This window comes from Astatotilapia calliptera, chromosome 14, assembly GCF_964374335.1.
Source record: "Astatotilapia calliptera chromosome 14, fAstCal68.1, whole genome shotgun sequence".
In the NCBI taxonomy this organism is placed as follows: domain Eukaryota; kingdom Metazoa; phylum Chordata; class Actinopteri; order Cichliformes; family Cichlidae; genus Astatotilapia; species Astatotilapia calliptera.
Window position 1 is genome coordinate 5,493,671 of NC_137435.1, and position 24,692 is coordinate 5,518,362.

At 40.3% G+C, this 24,692-nt stretch overlaps 1 protein-coding gene across 1 annotated transcript; it reads right to left on the minus strand.

Annotated features, from left to right (window-relative positions):
- Positions 1-19,824: 19,824 nt before the first annotated feature.
- Positions 19,825-24,419, minus strand: foxa3 (forkhead box A3). Its single transcript, XM_026193409.2, has 2 exons — positions 23,961-24,419; positions 19,825-22,630 (listed from the first exon to the last, which is right to left on the minus strand). The coding sequence occupies exons 1-2, from the start codon at positions 24,021-24,023 to the stop codon at positions 21,293-21,295; spliced, it is 1,401 nt and encodes a 466-aa protein (XP_026049194.2). The 5' UTR covers positions 24,024-24,419; the 3' UTR covers positions 19,825-21,292.
- Positions 24,420-24,692: the final 273 nt, after the last annotated feature.

Genomic DNA, 24,692 nt, shown 5'->3' on the forward strand with positions numbered 1-24,692 from the left:
GCCTACGAGCCAATGGACGGGCGGTGCTTTCTTCGGCCCATGAAAGGTGTGATTGTCTAGTGGCTTCCCCGAGCCAGGAAAGTTCCCCCAGTGGCGGTCGATGGCCCCTCTATCTGCCAGGAACGCAGGGCCACAGAGAGAAACCCAGTACCGGTTATGTCAGACACCACGCCTGGGCCGGAGGGGCAAAGCAGGAGGGTTGGGGGTAAAAAAAATCAGCTTTTTAATGTGTGTTGTAAATACTTTAGAGAAACACACACATAGACTGAAGAGACACTAGGCACACACTTACGGGAAGAAAGCCGGGCCCTAAATGAGGCCATCGACTCGGAGCATCTGAATGAAAAAGGGCAGCTCTCCAGGTGTTTATTTTGATGGCGGGGAAATAAGCCCGAAATTAAGAGATGAGAAAGAAAGAGAGAGGCAGAGAGGGGAAAGTATCTTAGGCTTGGACATTCCTAACCTTCAGCACGTTTAAGAAGGCAAGAGAGACCATTTGTAAGCCCGGCATTTTTGACAGACATGTTTTCTTTTTTAGGAAAGATTTAAAGCTGCGGGACTTTGCAGTTAGTTCACCATTCACTGCTTAATAATTACAGGGGCTTGTGAACATTGAAATAGACTTAAAGCCTAGGGGCTAACTGATGTTGCTTTGAATGTACCGGCTATGGATGCTTGTGTAAATGATGCAAGATCCCTCTGAGACAGCCTTATGTGGACAGGTTGTGTGTTAGCTATTGGAGTGCTGTTTACACTGGTTTTATTCAGTTCAGTCACCTCGAGGCATTTATATCGTAAGGTAAGTAACACCTGACAATGGCAGGAAGGAAAACTGAGAAGAAGACAATCATGTGAGTCATTTTTAAGCAACCTGCCTGCTATTTGTAGACAACGTGACTTCATTGTTTGTTGCTCTGTCTCTCGTTGTGCCAAATGGTGTGCAGCTGCAGAAATAAGATCCTCATTCCCTTTAATGTCTATAATGCTGATACTTTGTCAAATGCAAATATCACAGCTGAATGTTGGTATTTTGTTCTTGTATATTTACAGGTTTTCTTCTACGAGAGGTGCCGTGCTGTGGTTGATTTTAGTTTTGATTACGTATGACTATTGTAATTGAACAGTGTCTAATTAGAGATGTTTATCTGCAGCCTTTATACCTTTATGCTTCCTGTCTTTAATAACAATGAAGTGTCAGATAACAATAGTTAATTTTGTCCTTTACTCACTGGTGTTGATTTATTAAAAGCACAGATCTTTCAGCATTAGTGAAAAGGAAACAGAGTTGTGCCTCAAATCAAAAACGACTCCTTACTTGCTGAAATATATTTCCAGATTTTTGTATTAACTAGAAAATACATTTTTAAAAAAGTTATCACACCTGACAAGTGTTTGAAGCCAAGAGTCTCAAAATGCGTGCAACATTACTGGCGCTTAGAGAGAAAAAACTTTTTAAAACGTGCAACGAGCGCGTGTAAACTTCTGTTATTACATGTTTACAGCTAAATATCCAACATTATATTTTAAAAGTGAAACATTTTTGTTCGTAAATTTTGTGATGTAATATCTGTGGTGACTAGCAAAAGAGCCAAAAGTAGCACCATGCTAAACTTGACTTCTGCTGTTACTCTGGGGAACATCTACAGCTTTCTCACCTGCAGCCTCACTCTTCTGCTGCTGCCACTGTGGCTTGTACCATTTTGAGTATTTGAAGGCATCAGCCTTCAGTTTCTCCAGCTAATCTTTGACCTTAATATGCAAAAAAAGTTTTCAGTTCTTTCATTACCTTCCTTGTTTTTCCAACAAGCAACACGTAGTGACGCCAAAAGAAGCACTAATTGTCACTTGTTTGAAACAGTCTGGTGTATTCTTCTGGAGACCATGCAATAAAAGCTAAGTTTGACACTGTTTATTGAGCTTGTTAACTAGCGGCTAATAAGAGATTTAATAACATGTATTCATAAAAAAACAAAACAAAAAAACAATGCAGGATATAGGCAAAAACATAGCTTTGCATGTCTGGGGTCTCCATCTCATTTTAGCAGGTTCAGGTTGTGTTCAGAGGCCACCACTAGTCCTGAAACTTCACTGAACTAATACAAACAAAAACACAAATAAGTCTCACTTTTGCAGAAAATACTGCAACCACGAAGGAGTAAATCTTTAGGTCGCAACTTTGCAAACATAGTTTTTGTTTTTTCAGACATTAGACCAGCATGCTACACCTCACAGCAATTATATAAAGTGATGAAAAATGTGCAAAAAATGTGAAAAAGTTTGGTTCTCATTACACTGATATATAAAGAGATACAAAGCGAGAGAAATGACATTATTTCACAAATGTTGTTGTTGTTTTTTTCTTTTTATTGTACTGGTTGAGGGAGTACACCCACTTTTACATAAAAAAACAGCAAGTTACCTTTCAAACAGTGCAGAAAACACAGGCACATACACACTGAGTCTCTTAATTGTCTTAACTGTGAACTTAAAAATGACTGATGGACATGCGTCAACAGTTATTATAAATAATCACGGCTCCTTTCCTTTTCTACGGCGTCTGCCATGGCCCAAACTGTGCAACTGTGTGTTTTTAGGCTTTTCTGTGAAAATAAGTGGAGCTTGTGTACCTGAGCGTGAGAGGTTGTCGACCTCTCCTCAAGGAGCCCTGTTCAGCCGCATGCTCACACACACACACACACACACACACACACACACACACACACACACACACACACACACACACACACACACACACACACACACGAGCACACATGCACAGAGTCTGGAGCCAGCAGACATAGTAGCCCTCATTCATCCCCTGGCAGCAGTCGCCCCCCCTCCATCTCCTACCACTGGCCTTCAATCCTTCCCCCTGCTTTTTTCGTCCTTCCACCCACCTCCTCATCATCATCCCCCTCCTCAGACCACGTCCATTTTAGGTAGGAAAAACAGTCTGACGGATGAACAGACAGGATGGATACATCCATAACACAACTTGGCCCATTAGAGACACCAGCACGCGTCAAACCATATTACACTGTGTCCAATCTGTCGCCACAGACCGGCCTTGTTTTTCACTGTTTTTGATGGAAAGCACATGCTGCTGCACTACACACAAGAAGGCACGATGTGTTCAAAATGGCAATTTATAGCTTTATCTGTGTCTACCAAGAGATGCTGAAGAGGTACTGATTGAAATGTGGTGCTGGGTGTCTGACCTTTGATCTCGGAAGCTTAGGACACAACATACAACATATCCGTTTGCTATGTTTACTGATATTATTGTTAAAAATGGCAGTCAAATGAAAGAGCAAACACACAATACCTGCATGTGAAAAGGTTTTTTTATTGAACTTCGTTGCTGTGTCGGTTAGGTTGGAGACATGCAACATGGAACTATAACACATATTAGCCAGCTGTGTTGCTCTGATTAATGAGGGAAGTGGTTCACAGCAGGTTCAGCTGGCGGGTGGCAGCCATATCACTCCTCTTATTGTTGTAGTAGAGATAATATTACTTCCTACCCACAATTAAGCTAATGATCTATACCGGCTAAGTCAACTGGTGGCCAGCACAGTTGTTGGTGCAGCAGGATTGATATCAGGAAAACCTGGGAGTAGCCATGGAGTCAGACATGGAGGAGGAGCCAGCAGCATAATGACCGATTGCTGCGACACTTTCTAGAACATTTATTTTAAGATTGTGGTGTTGTGGACATTTTGCAATTTACTTTGTGTGATTTTTGTTTTTTTTAATACCCCGAGTTTGGTTTATAAATTGAGTTCTAACTATTTCCCTGTGTCCTCCTTTTTTTTTTTTTAGCTGCTCTTCACCTGATGGATATCTTACCTTCTTTTACACCTTTAGCTATTGACCTTTGATCCTACTTTAGCTCAGTCACTGCTTGTGTCTATGGCAGACTGGATTGGGTATCAAAAGGAATGTAAGTGCTTCCAAGAATTGGTCGAGGATTAGCTCAGTTTTTTGGAACAGGAAGAAGAATTGCTGTAGCGTAACCAACAGATGTAGAAATTTCTTCTGAGCTGTAGTGAACGGGCCGACCCTCTTTGACAGAGCAGTTAAATACGCATCTTGCTCATAGTCCATAAATTTATTGGGTCTATGTGATAAATAGCTAGCAGTTAGCTGATGCTAGCTAAACTAAACTTATTTTTTCTAGATGGCCTAAATGCAGATGTCGTTCTTCCTTGCACGTTTGACATTTACCGCGGAGCTTTGGGTTCATTACCACCACCATCTGGACTGGAGGAGGGTTGGCCTTGATTTGCATGTAGCTGGGAAAACAAAGATGGTATGCAGTCAGATCAGAACCAGTAATGGGGGAGTCTCTCATGTGTGGGTGTTAATTTGAGCTCCCTGATAAGGGTGGCTACACAGTAGGGAGGGTGCTGAGGGTGACTAATCTGCCCCAGCTGGGTGCTGGGTGCAGAAGCCTCTAAGGGAATGTGTGTGTCTGTGCATGTCGCTGTTAATTGGTGCTAGCCAGGGGGCTCTGTGAATGAAAGCACTGGACAGACAAATCAGTAACAGGTTAGTGAAAGTGACCGAGACCTTCAGGTTTTTCTGTAACAAGTCATTGAAGGGGAGTGGGAGTCAGGGAAGCTAAGGTATGCTAGTTACGTAGACGCCACACGGGTTCTGGCAGAGTTTTGCAGCTTTGTACTGTCACCAGGGCGCAGTGTCAAAAATGCATGAAACAACTGGTAATGTGGGGAATCTCGTTTATATTTGTTCTGGTGTTGATTCTTTTGCTTAATCTCTGCAACTGAAAAAAACAGAAGTCATAATATGTGAAACCGAGTATCAAAAACTGGAAGTTAACTTTCCTCTGCAGCGACAGCTTATGCATCACATGATGCTTTTTATCTTCAATTTTTTTGCACTTCTTCTCCGTGACAAACTCTGCTGTCGCTCAAAAAAGTACACCGTTTTGTTTTAGATATGTGCATTTGGCCCATCACTCCTTTAACGTGTCATGCAGTTGTTCCACTAGAGTCTGTGTTCAGTACTCGTTAAAAAATGGAAAAAATATTGTAACTATGTATCAAATCATATGCCAGTTATAAAATTTCAGCTCCCATGAACATCTCTGGGAAATTTTGGAGTGCACGTCCAAAAGATGTTTCACAGGTGAGGAAACATCTTTGTTAGTCTGGTGTTCAGTTCTTCCATTAGACTTGTAAGAGCTGTTCTGGTGGCACATGACAGCCCCAAAACTTACTTCAATACTTTTTGTTGGTTTTTCCTTTAATTTATCACTTGTTTATATTTTATTTGATAATGTGGAAACATATGAAAGCATTTTTGTTATTCTTCAGAAGGACTTTTCAAAACTCTAAAATTTCCCAAACATCTGCTTTGTTATCAGCAAAATTTGTGCAAAAAATGATCAAGGTACAACTTGTCACAACCCTACGGCAGAGAGCGAAAGTGCTGCCAATCAAGCATTGTCTGTACAGGCCCGGCAATCATGAGACAGCCAGAATTACCTGTACACCTGTTCCTGCCTCTAGACAGGTGCAAAGACCCAGAACACCTGTGGAGATTGACAGTTACATTTAAGTGAAAATGTTTGTTTTAGTTTTGATGCATTGTAGGCGTACGGCACCGTTTTACACCTTTTTGTATGACAGCTCCAATCTTCCGTTGTTGATTACTTTGTGGCTGAAGCAATGTGATCAAAGACACATCAGCAGCAGCTGCTGAGAGAAGAAAGAATCTTCGGGGTTCCCGACCCTCACTTTCCCAGGTGGTCTAAGGATTTAAACTCGCTCCTCTAAGTTTTCTGTCACTTTTGTGTCTGCAGCACTACAGGCCACAGCCCCAGCTGTTATACGGTCCCTACTTACATGTATGTGTGTGTCCAGCTGTACACACACACAGCTAATGAACTAAGTTCCTGGTTGCAGTTGTCACTGTGGTGTGACTATCACAGTACCTTGGGTCAAAGGGCAGAGTGGCTTGATTTGAGTTAAATATGAAGCAGTGTGAGAGGGCAAATTTGGAGACTCTCTTAAAAACTAGAAATTAAATGGTTTCCACTTTAGTTTTTGATGTATTTTAGGATGTGGTTAAAAAAAAATAATGATTCCTGATTTGTGTGGGGAACCTAGGTGAATATTTAAATGTGACATTTTGATATTCAAAGAGATGCTTCCTGTAATGAATGTACCAGTCCGCTTCTCCTAAAACCCCGAATGTTTGTGGAGTCATCTATAACCCTAGAAACACATATGTTTTATAGCATTATAGGCATTGGTTTTATTGTAATTTTGCAGTTCTAATTATGAAAGGGATTGAGAAGACTTGAATTTCTAGTTAGATGGCTTAAATTCTTTGGTTCTTTGGTTACATAGTTAGGTCTAATTATTTGTTGGACACAAAATGCAGTTTTAGTTTTGCCGCTGCACAACACTGCAAAAGATTTTAAGTGAAATAATCAGTGTGTGGTTGAAGTGTGCTCTTTCACCTTTAATCCAAAGGTCTTTTACAAAATCAATTGTAAGAGCATGAAGTGTTCAGGAATTACAGCCATTCCCCACAGTCAGAAGCTCAAAATTCATTATCTGATTGACAAGCAGTTTCATGGACAGGTGAGGCTCGCTCCTGTCTTATTTCATTAAAATGAAGCAAATTAAATACCTGAAGTCGGTTCAAAATGTTAATTCTATAGCTTTTCATTTTAAATACAGCCCAAAGAGATGCGAATGCAAATGAGGGAGGCCATCGTTAGGCTGAAAAACCAAAATAATCTCATCAGAGAGATCTAGGAAGAATCTTAAAACAGAGGATTGCACTGACCAGCTAGGCACACCAAAAGGCCTGGAAGACCCCAGAAGACAATTACAGTACATGATCACCGAATTATACTGAATCTCTGTTCTCAATGCGGTGGGTATCCTTGTCAAAGTCTACAATCAAGAGATGTCGTCATAAATAAAATAATAACAGCCCTATAACATGTCAACAGTTCAATGTGTTATAATTATAACTTCAAAGTGTGACAATATTGTGATCACAAACACATATTTTTCAAAAGGCTTTTTTAGGTGATTTTTCTCTTCTTTCCAACGACTTCCCAGGCAATGTCTTGTTGGTTTCATAACTGTACTTCCTTGTTGCTACTTCAAACTGGAAAGTGCAAAAATCTCACTCCTGTCCATGAAAAGTTTCCATTTCATTCATTTTTCTTATTTTACTACACAGCAGCTTATAATTCTGATAAGTTTCTGTGACAGCACTGAGCAGCTCCTTCAGTGGGAGACTGCGGCACCCACGGTGTGGGACGGAGAGATTTCGCAGGTCTTTCCTCCCCACTGCTGTCAGACTCCATAATAAAGACTTTAACTGATCAAGCACACACATCCATACATATGCAATAATACTAAGTGCAATAATCTTTTCTGTCATCGTTGTATTTTTACTCAGTTGTATATAGTATTTGTATTTGTATTCTATTTTTATCTTATTGTATATTTATTTTATTTTATTCTACTGTATATAGTATTTTATTTTATTCTATTCTGTACAGTTGTGTACTGTATTTATTCTTATTGTATTCTAATTTTTGCCTCATAACTTTTGCACTGTCCACTTCCTGCTGTGACAAAACAAATTTCCCACGTGTGGGACTAATAAAGGTTATCTTATCTTATCTTATCTTAATGTCCGTAATTTAATTTTCAAACCCAAATGAAACATCTATCTTCATATATTCTACCATTAACTCAGACTGTGAACAATAGTCCCATAATGCAAAGCGTTGGTGAGTGCACATGCTCCACAGCCTGAATACTTGAGGTTCAAAATTAGCTCTGCTGTTGATTTAATCAGATTTAGCCAGGTTCCAAATTTTGGTTTAAAATTGGATAAAATTGGAAGTGGCATGTTTGCATTTATTCTTTTATTTGCAGCATGCGTTAAGTGTGATAGACTCTTACTGTTTAGATTCTCTGCTATGTTATAAAGCCCAGATGCAAAAGTTACAAACTATGTTTCATTTTCACTGTAATTTGCATGTATGCATATTTTTAGCTGTTGGTGCAAAAGTGTATAAATTATTTTAAACTTGCTTCTAATGTGCTGCTTAGTCTGTTTTGCACATGCTGGATTTCAGCATCCATCCATTTCAGCATCCATCCATCCATCCATTTCAACATCCACCCATCCATCCATCCATCCATCCATCCATCCATCCATCCATCCATCCATCCATCCATCCATCCATCCATCGCTTATCCAATTCAGGGTCGCAGGAGGACGGAAAAGTAATTTCACTTTGTTCTGCTAAGAGTCTAAAGTGATTTCTGCATCTGCTTTATTGGATAGTAACTTTTAATATGTAAATGTATCCATTGTAAATTTTCGAAGCTCAAACGTGAAACTGTCATATTATAAATTAACAGCACCAAGAGTGAACTCAGCATTGAAATAAATTTGACTTGAGTCAACGTGTTTCTTTTTATCACTATGTGTAATAAATCCCAAGATTAACAGTTTTCTGCAAAATTAATTTGAGTTCTATTTTCTGTATTCGGTAGAATTATTTCATGTTTTTATCTTATTATATTATTATTATTTGATAATTTCTTATCTTATCAGAGTGGGTGGCTCTCATAGGGATCATTTTTCGCAGAATAAGAGTCATATGCAGCGTTGTTGAAAACCACTGCTAATTCAAAGAAATCCTATTTGTGTTGAACTTCCTTTGTAGTATACCTGTCAGATTGCCACCCTGTTACCCAAGTGCATCTGCTCACAGACATTAACCAGAAATCAGATTTTCATATTTCTTGATTATATTTATGCAGAAATATAAAAAAAATCCTCAGAAAGATTCTGTATAACACATGAATGAACATACATGCCAACAAACTCATGGATGCACATAAAATGTCGTTCCTAGCAGGAAACCGGCAATTGGTACGGTACCTTCAATATGAACACCTGTGATAACTGATAAGATAACAGCAGGCTGAGTGTGTGCATGCACATATATAATTGCATTTGTGGCGGTTATATAGGTATGAAAACTCTCAAGCACATATGCACTGTAAACTGCAGGACTGTAGCTTTTACCTGTGTGTGTGTGTGTGTGTGTGTGTGTGTGTGTGTGTGTGTGTGTGTGTGTGTGTGTGTCATGCTTTGCTTTGTTTTTTTCTCTCTCTGAAAACTGAGCTGTTGGCCTCTGGGCCATCACATTCACAGTTGTGTCTCTGAATTATAGACAGATAAAAAGTCACTCAAAGCAAATTTGGTTTTCCGCTGGCAGAATATTAAACAATCAGCGGCTGAGTTGTAACCAAAGATTAATTCTTTGATTTGCTGTAAATATTTGTGGCAAATAATCAGTGTCATGAGGTTATTTGCTAAGTCATGGCTGTTTTCCTTACTCTTCTGCTGCTTCCTCACAAACAGATCAGTCAAAGCCAAGGTTAATCTATATTTGATTAGACAAAATGGTGTGTTTATTTATGTAAAGGTGTGTGTCTCGTTTAGGAATCATTAAAGGTTCTCACAAGAGATGGAATTTATCAAATCATAATAAATTTTATTTCCTTATCTGTTTTAAAATAATTCAAACTTTTTATTGATCAGTTTTAATTCAGTTAAAACTGTGGGGAAGTGTGAGCATGTACTTTTCTTTTAGACTTTTAGAGTTAGCAAAGATAGTTATTAGGATTTAATCACTATTTCACTGGCATTTATCATAAGCAGCAATTCACTGTTACTCTGAAGGAGCCTGTAGTGCTAACTTTAGAGTCCATGGGTGGATTCGGGGCTTGGGGTGGGGATTTTTGCATTGTAGGGTTTGACATATTGACAGGGCTGGTTTTAGTCTGCTGTATTTTTTTTTGTTACAAAACGGCATTATATGATGCCCTGGGAATGAGAACAGGTTGTAGCAGGCTGACCTCTCCTCTGCACAGAATGAACTCTCATGGCTCAGATTGCACACACTGACCCACTGCCCTTAAAAACAAAATTGCACACTCTTATAGCACACAACCTGCTCTAAGTCATGCCTGAAATAGAGAAAATCTGTTTTTCCTAATGTTAGCTTGAATCAATTACAAAAAAATATATATCCACATCTATATGTTACAGAGCAAAGAAGAGGCAAGAATCTTGCGTGGATGAAGAAAACTTTAGACCACAATTTCACCTTCCTGCCTTCAGGTCTACTGTTACACCTGACTCCCAGGCTGACCACTTATTCCTTCTACAACCCCACCCTACTGCAGCAGAGTCAAACCAGAGAGGGTGGTGCGCTACGTTATCAGCTTTAACTTGGATGTTGCTTGTGTAGAAAATCTTCTCATTATTGCTAAATGACAGAGTCATAAAATACTACAATATCAGGCACCAAAACTGAAGAAGAGACTTCTTGGATGATCTATACCATACCATACTAGCTTTATTTATAAAGCACTTTAACATAAAACCAGGGTTCACAAAGTGCTGTACATATACAAATAGCATAAGCAACGTAAAATAAAATAAAATAAAATAAAACATGTTAAAACAAATTGAGTCAACCCCTTAAAGAGTACCTAACTGAAAACGATATTATTTGTCAGATAATTCTATTAAAACAGTCCAAACATGGTAAAAAGGTCCAGTTTAGTGACTGATTTAGCACCTATATGAATATGAAGAGTCGAAGGAGCGGGCATCTCTGGTATCAGTCGCCAGGCTGTCCATCCAATCAGAAGACATATTTTTCTTGATTTTATTTTCTGATGGCTAAACAAAAAAACGATTAATCACATTTTGTAATGTAATTTGTGGAAGCAATTTCAGGGCACCCACTTATTGGCGATTGTTCTTTAATGAAATATAATAATGTATACTTTATTGATCCCTGTGGGGAAATTACTTGTTTTTCCTCTGCATTTGACCCATTCACTCAGTGAAGCAGTGGGCAGCCACTAAGCAGGCGCCCGGGGAGCAGTGAGTAGGGACGGTACCTTGCTCAGGGGTACCTCAGGGTAGCCGTTCAGCAGATTTGAACCCCCGACCTTCCAATCATGGGGCGACCACTCTACCTACTGAGCTATCCCTGCCTCAAATATGAAGATGTGATGGAAATAATTAGTAGTTGAAACAGTGTCTCTTTTCATCTTCAGTTTATCTGTCCTTACTGAAATCATTATTTGAATTGGGTTAAACAAACATTTTAGGCAGTGAAAGTTGTGCTTTTTTTTTTGTTTTTCCTCTCCAACTCGACTTGCTGTCCAAAAGCTGATATTGTCTTCTGCCTGATTTCTAAATGTTACACATCTACCTCAGAGGATTTTGGACAGAGCAAAGACTACTGCTTTGTCTGATATCAGTTAAAAAACACAAAGATGAAAACTGAGCAAATACACTAAAATCTTTCTCAAGGGAACCCAACTCGGCCAAAGTGGTTACAAGCTGAGAAGCAAAGTCGTGCTTGTTACCCGGTCAGAGCCAGGTTCAACACAACAGTTTGACACATTGCTCCATCAGCTTCTGTTATTTGGCAAAGGATGGGCACCCTGTCTTCATCGGCTTGAGAGCCAGAGACAACCTCCAACATGCTCTGTGTGTCTTTATATGTGTGTGTGCAGAATATGTGCCTTTGGCTCAGTGTGTGTGATTTACAGCAGCATACATTGGTGGCTGTCATGTCAATTCAAGTAGTTGTTGTCTTAAAGTCTAGCCAGTTGCACACACACTCTTGCACACTTTCACTGTGTGTTTGACCCGACACATGCTCTCCAGATGTTGGTAGACATTCCTGAAGGTCTCATCACACTTGTGGACAATTTATGTCTCCTCACACCATCCTGACACTGTCACAGTCCACTTGTCGGTTTGTTGAACCTGAAAGTAGCTATGAAGAAACAACTGCTCGGCTTTGGGAACGAAACACGCTGACCTGTAACTCTTCCTTTTCTCATCTGAAAGCATGAAAATTGTGGCTGAAAATTGGAGGGTGTATTAGCAACAAATATCTTTTTTTTTTTCAACTCCCGCTAAAGAGAAGCTCCAAATCACGATGTTATGGAAACATTCTGATTCAGAAGTTGACTGAATCAGAATGTAGCACTATAAATGCTACATTTGTAACATTTATAGTGCTACATTTGTAGCATTTATAGTGTACTGAATTACATGTAATGGGCGTACTAGGAGCTGTTACAGTGTGATTATTCACTCCACTCCAAAAATTGCTTGTGGATGTGGAGTTTCAGCAACACATCCTGAACAAGCCACCAGGCTGAGAGACAGACAACCATTCAAACTCACACCTAACCTAACCCCACTACATGCATGTGTCTGGATTGTGGGAGGAAGCCGGAGTACCCACGGAGAACCCACGCAGATATGGGGAGAACGTGCAAACTCCACATAGAAAGGCCCTGGCCAGATGGTGGATTCAAACCCAGAACCAACAGTACTAGAAAATGGCAAATGCTGTTTGCCAATGTAAACTATTCCAGTGTAAAAACTTTTAGTTCAAACAGATGAATTGAATTGAATGTATCCCCAATGTATAAATAAGGTATTAGATCTAAGTTCCTTTGGTTTTAAAGTGTCTGATAGCGCTGTTGACAAGTAAATACCATTCTAGCCTTCATGTTTGTGGCCAGCTCGAAACGACACATTAATAGAAATGTGGTTTTGTACATTTATTATGATCTAAACTGCATGACAATTGTTCTTTTGTAAGGTTTTTAAGCTGTTCTGAAGTAATTGGCATCATTGGCTGTGACCATTGGAAGTTTCAGTTATGTTAATGTACCATCAACTTTCCCGGATCCTAAATTTCTTGGCAGAGAACGCCATTGCAATGAGATGATCTGTTGTTTAAGCTGTTTGAGGAAACGATGGTTTTATTGTTTGAGGACGTTTATGCTGAAGACACTCCACCAGCATTAGCCTCAGGTGAAATGTATCACAGTGGTTTGAGCTAGTTTGCATGATAGATCTGTCATTTAGATAGGCTATATGTGGCTATCCCTCATGTCTGGGAAGCAAAGGTGATTTTGTGAATCAAGGTTTATCAGAGTGATACAAACAACTGCGTGGGACTTTCCCATCATTGTTGATCTCCGGGTTCAGCGCCCGGCTTCATAAATCCAGCCTGCTGGTTTCTTCTGACACATGAGAAAACAAAGTCCTGAGGAAATTGGTCTTCACATCCACAGCACATCCTGAAAATACAGAGCCGAAGTAGGTGTCAGCATATTAACCTGTGGTATGATGCATAGCTTTCGACTTAATCGAAATACCACAGCAAACAATCCATGGATTTTATTTTCAAATCTGCTTTGTCTAATGTTACAGGGAGGACTGGACAAACCCGGCAGGTGCTATGTGCAATCATAACAGAGACAATATTACTATAAGATAAGATAAACTGAAACTTTAATGATCCCTCTGGGAAACTGGGTCAGGGTAAACAGTCACCGGATGCAAAAAAATTACATGAAAATTATAACAGGAAGAAGTATTCAAGCGGGAAATTTAAGGATTTAAAAAAATGATCTTTTGAAAAACAACACACAGTTTTAAAAGCTGAATGAATGGCACATGAAAAAACAGCGACCTTTTTGGGGACGTTTCAACATTTATTTACAGTTTGTTTTACACAGTTTGCTCCGAGCACACTATCAAAACAACAAGAAAACAGAGCCATCTCAGCCCAAACCCAGGGTTTAGAACCAGCAACCAGTCTACAAACCAAGCTCCCTTGACCTTTAACCTGCTGCTCTTTTTTGCATCCATGAGAGTCAGTGGTGCTGGTTTGATCAATACTCCACACACACACACACACACACACACACACACACACACACACACACACACACACACACACACACACACACACACACACACACACACACACACACACACACACACACCATTAGGTTTAAATGTAATCATTCTCCTCCTCTGTGTTCGTCTCTCAGGCCAGCACTTTATCTCGGGCTCTTTGCAACACCCACGGCCGACGGTGCAAAGTCCAACTGCTTATCTTTGCCTCTGCTGGGCCAGTGGCGCTCTGTCTGTCCGTCTGTCTGGATGACATACTGACTGTGTTATGCACTGACAGTCTCTCTGTCTGCTTTTTTTTTTTTCTCTTTTACCTGCAGCTCAGTTTTTAATGTCTCTTCATCCTGATGATTTGGCCACTGATAAACGGCTTTTTTTCACGATTTTTGAGATTCTTTTCTTTACTTTACTCTTCAGTTTAAAGCGATGTTTTATATTGTAATATTTATATAACAGAGATGTACCATCATGATTATTGCTGTTCAAGGCAATAGTTGTTGTTTTTGTCGACCATCTCCTTCAAAACCTAAAAAAAGTTCATTCACCACACCCCACTATTTCGATTAATCATTAACAGTAAAAAAGGACCTGAGCTGGGTTTTAGTGAAATAAAGGTCGGCATGATAGCATCAGCAAACTCTTGTTTATTTTATTTTTTCCTTCAAAAAATTATGTTTATTAATGTTAGTTTCACTCTCGGCCTTGCCCGCTGTGGCCTTGTACAAAGCACATTTTCTTATGTTACTGTTTATCCAACACACTATTTTCTTACCCACTTATCCTATTCAGGGTTGTGGGCGGTTAGAGCCTGTTGCAGCTGTCATAGGGTAAGTTGCAGGGTATATCCTAGACACCAGTCTATTGCAGGGCTAGCAGTTAAAGACAGGCAGCCATCCACTCTCACATTTCTACCTACAGTTAATTTAAATTGTAGGCATGAATGTGTTTAATTTATTATGCATGTCTTTGGGCTGTGGGTGGAAGCTGGAGAACACGGAGAGAGCCCAGGCAGGCACAGAGGGAATGTGCAAACCTCACTCCAGGAGCCTCATGACCTTCTTGCTCTTAGGGTGCAGATTTATTATCATAGTAATTTTTTTCTACTGACGGATCTACAACCTAATCTAAATTTCTCTGACAACTTCATAGTTCTTATTTTGTTAGATCAACAGTTCAAACACTAAAATGTCAAGCTTCTGTCTCACAAAGCACCTGCTCTGTACTGCTCTCCCCACTTATACATACTGCAAGATGAGGATATCTCAGAACACAGCTATACTACCAAATAGAAAATTTCGCAGATGCAAATAACAACTGGGGTTGGGTCCTTTTACTGAACTGTATTTATTGATGTTTGTAGAGCAGGACCTTTGTCTGTCTGTCTTATAAAACCTGTGACTCTTTGGCAGGACTATTTATAGTTTCCATTTACTGCAAGCAGTTGTCAGTCTGGTGGATGTGTGACTTTATTAGTCACACTTCCACCAGACTTGATATTTTAAATTTCAGCATTTGTATGTTATTGATTTTTATCTCTAAGACCTCCTCGATTCAATTATTGTTGTTATAAGAGTCTCATAATTACCAGTTTGAGTTTTTTGGGAGTAGCAGGTTTTTGATTTTGTTGTACAAGTAAGTGCAAATTTGTTGACTAACTGTCATACCCCTCTCACTGACTAACTAACACATGAACTTATATGTCATCAAATAATCGTTCACTTTTCAAGTAGCCTGAGGACTGAACTGTAAGTGCTTTGTTCCTTCTCTCGTTATCTCTCTATCTCGCTCGCTCTCTTTTCCCTCCCTTTTCTCGGGCATAACAAGTGTAAACAGTTCATCCACAGAACAGGATCCAGGATGCACTGCCTCATTTGCATTAGACATCTTAGAAACAGACACCACCCTTTTTTCCTCCTTCCGTTCTTTCTTTCTTTCTTTCTTTCTTTCTTTCTTTCTTTCTTTCTTTCTTTCTTTCTTTCTTTCTTTCTTTCTTTCTTTCTTTCTTTCTTTCTTTCTTCTTTCTGTCTCTTATGCAAATGAAAAAATATTCATTTTAGCACAGATACTCTTTGTGCAGGTGTGCATGCTGGCAGGCTCCTCGTTGGATTGTCTGTCTCCAGCAAGAGAGCCTGAGGACATCTGTCATCACATGCTCAACAGAGAAACTGCTGCACCTCAGGAGACAAATACTCATTATACTAAAAATGACAGTTGTGTCACGATAATGTCTTTAGGAACCATTTGTCACTGAAACATATCTTAACTGTCATCTTATAAATCTTCTGGAAGCACCACCAAACGAAGTGCTTTGCCCCAAATTAGGGATGTTGTTTTAAATAAGCAAAATCTTCTGCCTAACTCACAGGTGTCGAACTCCAGGCCTCGAGGGCCGGTGTCCTGCAGGTTTTAGATGTGTCCTTTATCCATCACAGCTGATTTAAATAGCTAAATTACCTCCTCAACATGTCTTGGGGTTCTCCAGAAGCCTGTTAATGTGTGCTGACCCAGGGTGAGATCTAAAACCTGCAGGACACCGGCCCTCGAGGCCTGCAGTTCAACATCTGTGGCTTAACTGAACAGATGTTATGAAGTGGGAAAATATGTTTGTTAATTTGATCATTCAGTACCACTTGCAGACCCAGTGCTTACAGAACAGCACAGTATTCAGAGGAATTAAATCAGTTAAAAATATAATTTAAAAGATCCAACATGTGCGACCTTCCATCCATTGTTAGTGCCAGTACACGACGTAGCATGCCTTTTATGCAGAGATGACATCTGCAAGATTCAAGCTTGCAGTCACACATTCACGATGTACTCCTCCCAATTCATGAACATATTTTGTTGCTTAACTCTGAGAATGTTTTGCACAGGTTCTTTTACCTCCAGACGTTACTAGTGCAAAGACCTCCTCTAAGCAGTGCATTCATGTCCTATGTGATATGCTCTCGTACATCTCCAGACATGTTTAGGCCTCTTTCTTGGATGATGTGGTCTTCTTGTGTCCCCAACGAGCTTGTTTGCAAGAGCTTGTTACTTGTTACTGTTACTTTTGGTGTGGTAAATACTACAAGTATCAACTCACTGTGCACTGATGTAAGAGCAATGCATTCACAGGTAGATATACTCTATAGAAGGCTAGATATATAAATAAAAGTGAAATAAATAAGATGTGAGGTAATCGTAAAGGAAAGTTTGTGTTTGGTAATACAAAATTACTTCACGAGTACTTGTAATCTAACAATTACTATTTAATCCCAATAATTCTGTAGTGTAACCAGCCATTTGTAACCCAACACTGTATTCCACAAACAAGGTGCATCCATGTTGCAGTCATGGTCTGAATGACATGAATACATTGGTATATTCCAGCGTTTGTTTCCATGTTTTCCTCTTTTACTTTTGTAACTTTGGAAAAGTCTTATGAACTTAATTGATCACCATACTCACCATAGAAAAAAGCCACAAAAATCAGTGGCTATTCATACTTATTTCATACTATTCAACACAGATATTTCAATTACTTTTTACAAGTCTGATGTGCATAATTATGTTGACAAAGAGTTGGTTATATCTGATAAACTTTATCAATTTTATGAGATTAAATCTTTAAAAGAAAATGATACACAGAAGTGTGTGGGAAAATCCCAGAATCTGTAACCAAAATCTGGGGCTGTTATGGTCATTTGTAGAGGAGAATATTTTATTGTGACATCCAGACTGTTATCAGCAGTCAGTATCTGTTTTCAAAGAGTCCCATGTCTGGAAACTCGGTCAGCCCAGGGTTACAGATTACAGATGAAAGGTTACAAATGTAAGGGTCACATCTGAATTTTTTCTCTCTTTGGTGCTGAAATTGCTCGAGCTGCTGCACTGTTGCCCCTTCAAACCTTTAAGTCACAGTGTGTTATCTGTGGATAGACTCTAATCAGTTTTCCTTCACCAAAAGTCTGGAATGAATGTGACCACTATCAGCGAGGTCTCCTGATTACTATGAGTGACATTATAGAGTCAGGTTAGTCATACCTGGAACACCTTCCTGTGTGTGTGTGTGTGTGTGTGTGTGTGTGTGTGTGTGTGTGTGTGTGTGTGTGTGTGTGTGTGTGTGTGTGTGTGTGTCTTTGTAGCTGTGGAGACCATATCAGGTGGGTGCTTGCCTATCTTATCAAGCTAAATGCTCCAAAGGGACTATTGTGTATGAAAGAACTGCCCAAGTTTCACACTTAGCATTTCTTTATTTCTTTAAGGCATATGTATGAGAGTGTCTTGCCTGTGTGTGTGTTGAGGACAACCATATGGAAAGGAAAGAAAGATTAGTTATATTTTTTTCCTCCTCTCTCTAATAGTTAATTTTTCTTTTTTTAAACATGTCTTGCCTACTTGATTCATTCGTAATTCTTCATAAGTATCAAGTAGGCACTGTCTCCAATAGTTAATAGAAATAGGCTGGTAAGTTGGTGGTAACCTCTTGGTCTGAAGGATTAAGCTGATGTGCGAGCACCTCAGTTCCTCTGACGGCCGCACGAGCGTTCCAGTTTTGCCGGCTGTTCCTTAGCACTAATTTGCAGACATGTTTGTCTGTGCATTTCACTCATGTACTCTATGAATACAGTTTGCTAACAAAACCTACATGAGTTAAATGACTTACAACACCATACTTTTGGCGAAAACATCTTGCTGCAAGAAACAGACAGAAAAATGAAAGTCAGAAACGCTGATTAAGACTGAGGTTAAAAATGAGGCCAATATCTTCAGAGTGTGTGCTGCTGCTGATCATATGCACTGGCGTTATTTGTTACTGTGCTTAAGATAAAAGAGCAGTCAGGGACAAATCTGTGACAACAGCTACAGCATAGGGTTGGGTTGAGCAACTGTCAAACATGCAGACAGGTAGAGAGTAGGGCAGGTAGACAGGCGGCGTGCCAGCGTGCCAGCGTGCGGTGTGTGGGTGTGTGTGTGTGTGTCAATGCATTAACTCCTATTAAATAATTTGGTGACAAAATAGCATTGTATTTGTTCATGTTTCTAGACATGAATTGGTGGTTTTAGCATGAATTTACCTGCATTTCGATGCAGGCTCCAAGCAAGAACCGTTAGTGTTGAACAGAATTTTCTCTGAAGTCAACATTTTCATATGTATGATTATACTATCTCATCCTCTCCATATTTTGCAAGAGATTCAGCCAGTGTCCATGCTTAGTCTATATATTTTGTTGCTCCCTTGCTTGAAAAATCTCCTTAAACATGCAGAAAGTTGTGTGTTTACTGTTTAGGTGGAGCTCTCTGGAATTGGTCCTTAAAGGCAAAAAAGATAAATGTCCTGCTCCTACTTTCCCCTGTTTTTGTTTCGTTGACTTGCTGACGGTTTTTCTAGTGCAGGGTCAGAGGCAGGTCAGTAGTTTTTGGAGTGGTCAGGGCCTCACTCTGTGTGTGTGCGATGCCGCCCAGGCAGAGGGTCTGCGCAGAGGTCGGCTTTGAGGATCTCAGTGTGATCCAGCCATGTTTAGTCTACCAGTCCTACATGTCCTACATGTCGCACACCGCAGTCATTTGGTCAGGAGCTGTTTCAACAAGGCAGTGCTATTCCTGCAGCACTACCCTACCAAAGAGCTGTGACTGATTGGCCAGGACAAGTAAGAGATGTGCTGCCAACAATAGTGCAGGATGTAGAAAAATATAATTTTATAATTGATTTGTTTGCTGTAACATTTGTTTCAGTGGCTAACTTTTAGAAATGTTTGTGCATTTGCAAAAATGATCTTTAAAAAGACTCAACTTTTATTCTGTCTCACTTATTGAAATAATAAAATCTGTAATAAAAGGCTATTCTTGAATGCTTTATCTGTGTGAAATCCTTAAAGAGCTGATGTGTTTTCTTCTAATCCAAAACAGCAAATCCACGCTAAGGATTTGCTGTTTTGTTTATGTTTGATCCAGGATGTGCTGACCAACAAACTCTTCCTTTATTAAAAATGATGGAAAGAAGAAAAGCAAAGACACCATTTGTCCCCTCTTTAATAAGAAAAAAGAAACATGAATCAGTGTGATCACACTTAAACCGAAAGAAAAGGAAACACAAACAATATATTATATCAGCACACTTTCAAAGTTGGAAAAGCAACATATTTTAAATAAAGGACATTTGGCATTGAAACTAAAACATGTTCCACAGAGGACATCGCGTGACCTGAAACTTCTGCATCCTCTGCTGCTTATCATCCTTCAAAAGATCATCCATACATTGATCTCTTCACATCAGCAGTCATTTGAAGAAAAGGCACTTTTCAGACATGGGGGCGGTCTTTTGACCCACTTTTACACGGTTACTACTTTGCTGATCCGTTGACAGTTTAAGGAGGACATTCCTACGTATTGTTGTAACACACACACACACTATCAGCCCACCTGGCCATTGAGAGCTCTATAGTGCAAAGTACTGTATGTAAATCCTCCAGTAGTGCATCTCTCCTCCCACCACTGTTAGTAACTGACAGAACTCCTCCATGCACCTCACCAGTTAACTGTTATTCGAAATGTTACAGTCTCTGGAAAGGCATGCAGTTAAAATGCTTCACGCAGTAATAAAAGGAACTATTTTCTGGTCATCTGAAACACATCACATATTTTTTTTTTTACCACAGTTGCTTTGCATCTTTCCTTCTCACTACAGATTTTTCTCTTTTTTTTTGTTACTTTGTTTTACTCTAAACCTCAGCAGGAACACAATGTTTTTTTTCTTCATATTAACCAAAAAGACGACGCGTTTTTTTGAAAGCACAGAGTTCATGAGCTACACGTTTAAATTGACAGATGCCCGATCTGACAAAAACACGACAGATCAGGGCGTGAAAACAAAAAAATGACCAATGTTGTAACACACTCACAAAGAAATGAATTTAAATGTCTCCAGTTGCAGTAACACCTGCCTGAAGCAGTAACCTGAAACTTTCCTCTGGATAAAAAACGAAACCTCACATTGCGGTTGTAACTGGTCGACAGAGCACAATACAAGTTATATTAAAATTTCTCCCTTCATAAATAAATGCAAATATCCTTTCCCCTCCTCATTACCTCTATTTACATTTTATACAAGGCTATTTTTTGCCACACACAATTCTCAGGATTGGACTTTAACTTACACACAGACAAATTAAATGACTTCACTATCATTTAAGACCTCCTATTGTCCAGCTTCACTTTTCTGTCCTCCGTGTAACCAGTTTGTCTCCTTGTTTGACAGAGATGGTAAAAAGAAAAGGTGTGTTCTTTTGTCCCTCTAAACATGGCAGCCATTTTATTTTGGATGTGAGTTTTGAAGTCCAGAGACGCAGAGAGAATGAAAGAGGAAGATGGCAAAAGCATTGGAGTCCATTTTAACAGATGCAGGGAGACACAGAAGTCTCCATCTTGGCTTTCCTCCATGAGCAGGTTTGTGTGTGTGTGTGGGAGTCGCTAAAAGTCCATATTAGGAGGCATTGAGTACTGAGCGGCTGTACAGAGTTTGGTAGTAAGCGCCCGAGTCCATTGTGGTCGGCCCCGGGCTGTCGTAGATCTGCTTCGCTGCTACAGGAGAGGTCCCAGTGTAGGTGTTGTAGGTCATCAGCTGGTCCTGGTAGGATTTGAGGTCCATCTTTTGCTCGTTGGACATGAGGTTGGTGATGGAGAATGGATGGTTGAAGTTGTAGTGGGGGTCTAAAGACTTGAGGGGGTCGCTCTGTATGTCCATGTGTTGCTGCATGACACTCGGCAGGAGGTGGGAGCTACTAGGTAGAGTCTGGGAGTGGAGGAGTGGGTTGGAGGAAGAGGTGCCAGTGAGGGGCATGGAGGATGGAGAGATGGAAGATGAGGGGGTGGAGGAGGGTGGCAGGGAGACAGGTGGGTTGTGGAGGTGTGAGGAGGACAATGGTGGACATTCCAATGAAACCATCGAGTTTCGGGAATGAGGCTGGTCATCTGAAGATCCCGGGTGGGAGTTATCCGAGTGGGTGGAGTCTGCTCCCTCTGATCCACCTCCAGGGCTGCGATCCTCCACCAAGAGATCGACACTGTGAACTACTTTTCCTGAGCCCATGTCCTGGTTCTTGGCTGCCTTTTTTGCTGACTTGTCCTCAATCTTGAAGCGTTTCTGGCGCCTCAGGTAGCAGCCGTTCTCAAACATGTTGCCGGACTGTGGGTGGAGAGTCCAATAAGAGCCTTTGCCCGGCTTGTCGGGTGAGCGAGCCACCTTCACAAAGCAGTCGTTGAAGGAGAGGGAATGGCGGATGGAGTTCTGCCAGCGCTGCTGGTTCTCACGGTAGTAGGGGAACAAGTTCATGATCCATTGGTAAATCTCATTCAGGGTTAACATCTTGCTGCCACTCTGCTGGATGGCCATGGTGATGAGGGAGATGTAGGAGTATGGTGGCTTGGCATGGGTCATTGGCCGTCGGAAGGGCTTTGGGTTAATCTCCTTTGCCCCTGCTCGGTTCAGAGTTGCAGGAGAGGTGTATCCCAGCTGACTCATGGATGGGCTAATGTCCTGGTAGTGGGACAAAGAACTCAGGGAGCCTGGAGCAGCAGGGCCCAGCTGAGTTAGTGAGCCTGAGGTGAGGGACGGGGCCACTGGGGAGAGGGACATGTGGCCGGGAACGGAGCCCATTGAGGCCAGTGGTGAACTGCTGATGCTGGTGGTGGGCGGGTGATATGACATGTTCATACCAGCAGGCGAGACAGTGGCTGGGTTCAAGTTGATGTAGTTATTGATGGTGCTCATAGAGCTCATGGAGCCCAGACCAGAGTTCATGGTTGTAGGAGATGAGTACATCTGGAGTAAACAGGAGGGACAAAATCTAGTTAGTTGCAATGTGAACACAGAAAAGAAATTAAATAAGACAAATAATTATATAAATTCTGTAACTATCTAATTTTGATTTCGATTTTTAACACTTCTGTTGGAAATAACTGATCTAAATTTCTCGGGCAAAACGTGAAATGTGAAAGGAAACACTCCCAGACTCCCAGTGTTAAAAGTCACTTCTTATCAATGCACAATGAAGCTCTCAGTGTGCTGAGAGGGGACATGGATTTCACACAGCGATGTTAACCTGAAAATGCGTAAAAAGCGCGTCATGGTGCCTCTCGGTCAGACGGCCTCCTCCACTGCTGCCATGGAAAAAACAAGTTCTTCAGTATTTAACCTAAAGTGGAGGAGTGATACTACTTCCAAGTCCTTTTTGTGTGGAATAAAGTTGAATAATTCAGAGCTAAATGTCAAGAATTGTGCTTCTCTGAATCCCGAGTCTTACTGATATTTAATTTTTATGGATGCGAAAATACTAAATCTGCGGGTGATAAAAAACAGTATCTTAGCCCGCTTAGTTTTGGTTAATTATTATCAAACGCTTTCTTCTCGGTAATTTAATCAGGCTGGGTTGAGGTGAGAATTGCTGCTGCTGGAATTAACTCCTAATTTAATTAGGGAGGAAAAAGTCTTGTTTCATTTACACTTGAATCGTTGCAACACTTAAGCGGAGTAGAGACACAAAGGATTAAGGCCTAACAGTGAGACTATGTCCTTTAAAAACATCATATAATTCTCACAGACTATTTATTACGAAATCCGTTAAATTATAACTGTCTCATTGTTGATTTAAAATCAAAGTATTTATTTTGCAGAAGAAGCGAGCCCCTTCCTGACTTGCTTTTTATTTCTTGATTTATTTATGATCTTTGTTTACCATAACTGCTAAAAATATTAGTTACTCACATATTACGATATTATTATTTTCTTAATTTTAGTTTTTTCGGGTTTTTTTTTTGTTTGTTTGTTTTTTTGTCCAGATTCCCGAGATTTGATTTTCCATTACTAATGCCATATTTTTAAGACAGTGTCATAATATTTCCATGTTAATTCGAGGTTTTCGCCTACTTTTATAAGATTATTTTCGAATGTATCAAAGCAACTACTTTTGATTCGGAGTCCCGCTCCATAAGCGAACATTTTGTCTTCCCTCACGGTCTGTCTCTCTTTCTCCCTTTTTTAAATCCCCCAAAACAAAGGCGGAAACTTTGGCAATATTTATAACAAGAGTAAAGAAAAAACTGGATTTATTTGTAGTTACTGTTGATATTTTCACGTTTTCGCTTGTCATTACCTCGCTGGCCTCGCTGGCTGTGTAGTAAGTATTCCACTCTTCCATCTTCACAGAACTCAACATCCCAAACAAAAGTCTTCAGAAGAGAATATTTTATCTGTGACCGAAGTTTTCAGAATAACAAAAATAAATATAAAGTCCTCCTAAAAGTTGGCACGTATCGGGAAGAAAATCCAAGCAGAAAGGGTTCTCCTTGTCGCACGGAGTCTAAAATGCGTAAAAATGAAAAAGTGATGCGATTCCGCTCCGGAGAACAGGTAGGTCAGCGTTTCTTAGTTGTCAGTAATCCATTGTTTTGCAGCTTTAAATTTGTTAATGCTCAACAGACTTCTGCTTCTTTCTCGTGGCCCGTTTTTTCTTTTGGTCACCGGGCCCTCGGGACGCAGCGCGCGACAGACGGAGATATAACTTGGAAATACAGTAGAGGAACCTGGGCGCCCTTCTCTTATAAGGCTCTGCTCGGCCCCGCCCAGCCCTCACTTTTGAATTGGGCAGGAAGGGCCCGGCAAAAAAGGCAGATGTAGCCCCCTGGCGTGCTGGATATCGGCCCCGCGGCTGTGCTGGCGAAAACCAGCCGAGCAAGCGTACTACTGTTCAAAAGCTGTGCCCATTTTTGGGATGTTTCTCAGTATTTCAGAAGAGTTACGTTTTGTTGGTCATGACGAAAAGTTAAATATCAAACACGTTTCGAAACTGGAGCAATAAAAAAAATCTACATAAAAGCGCTTCATT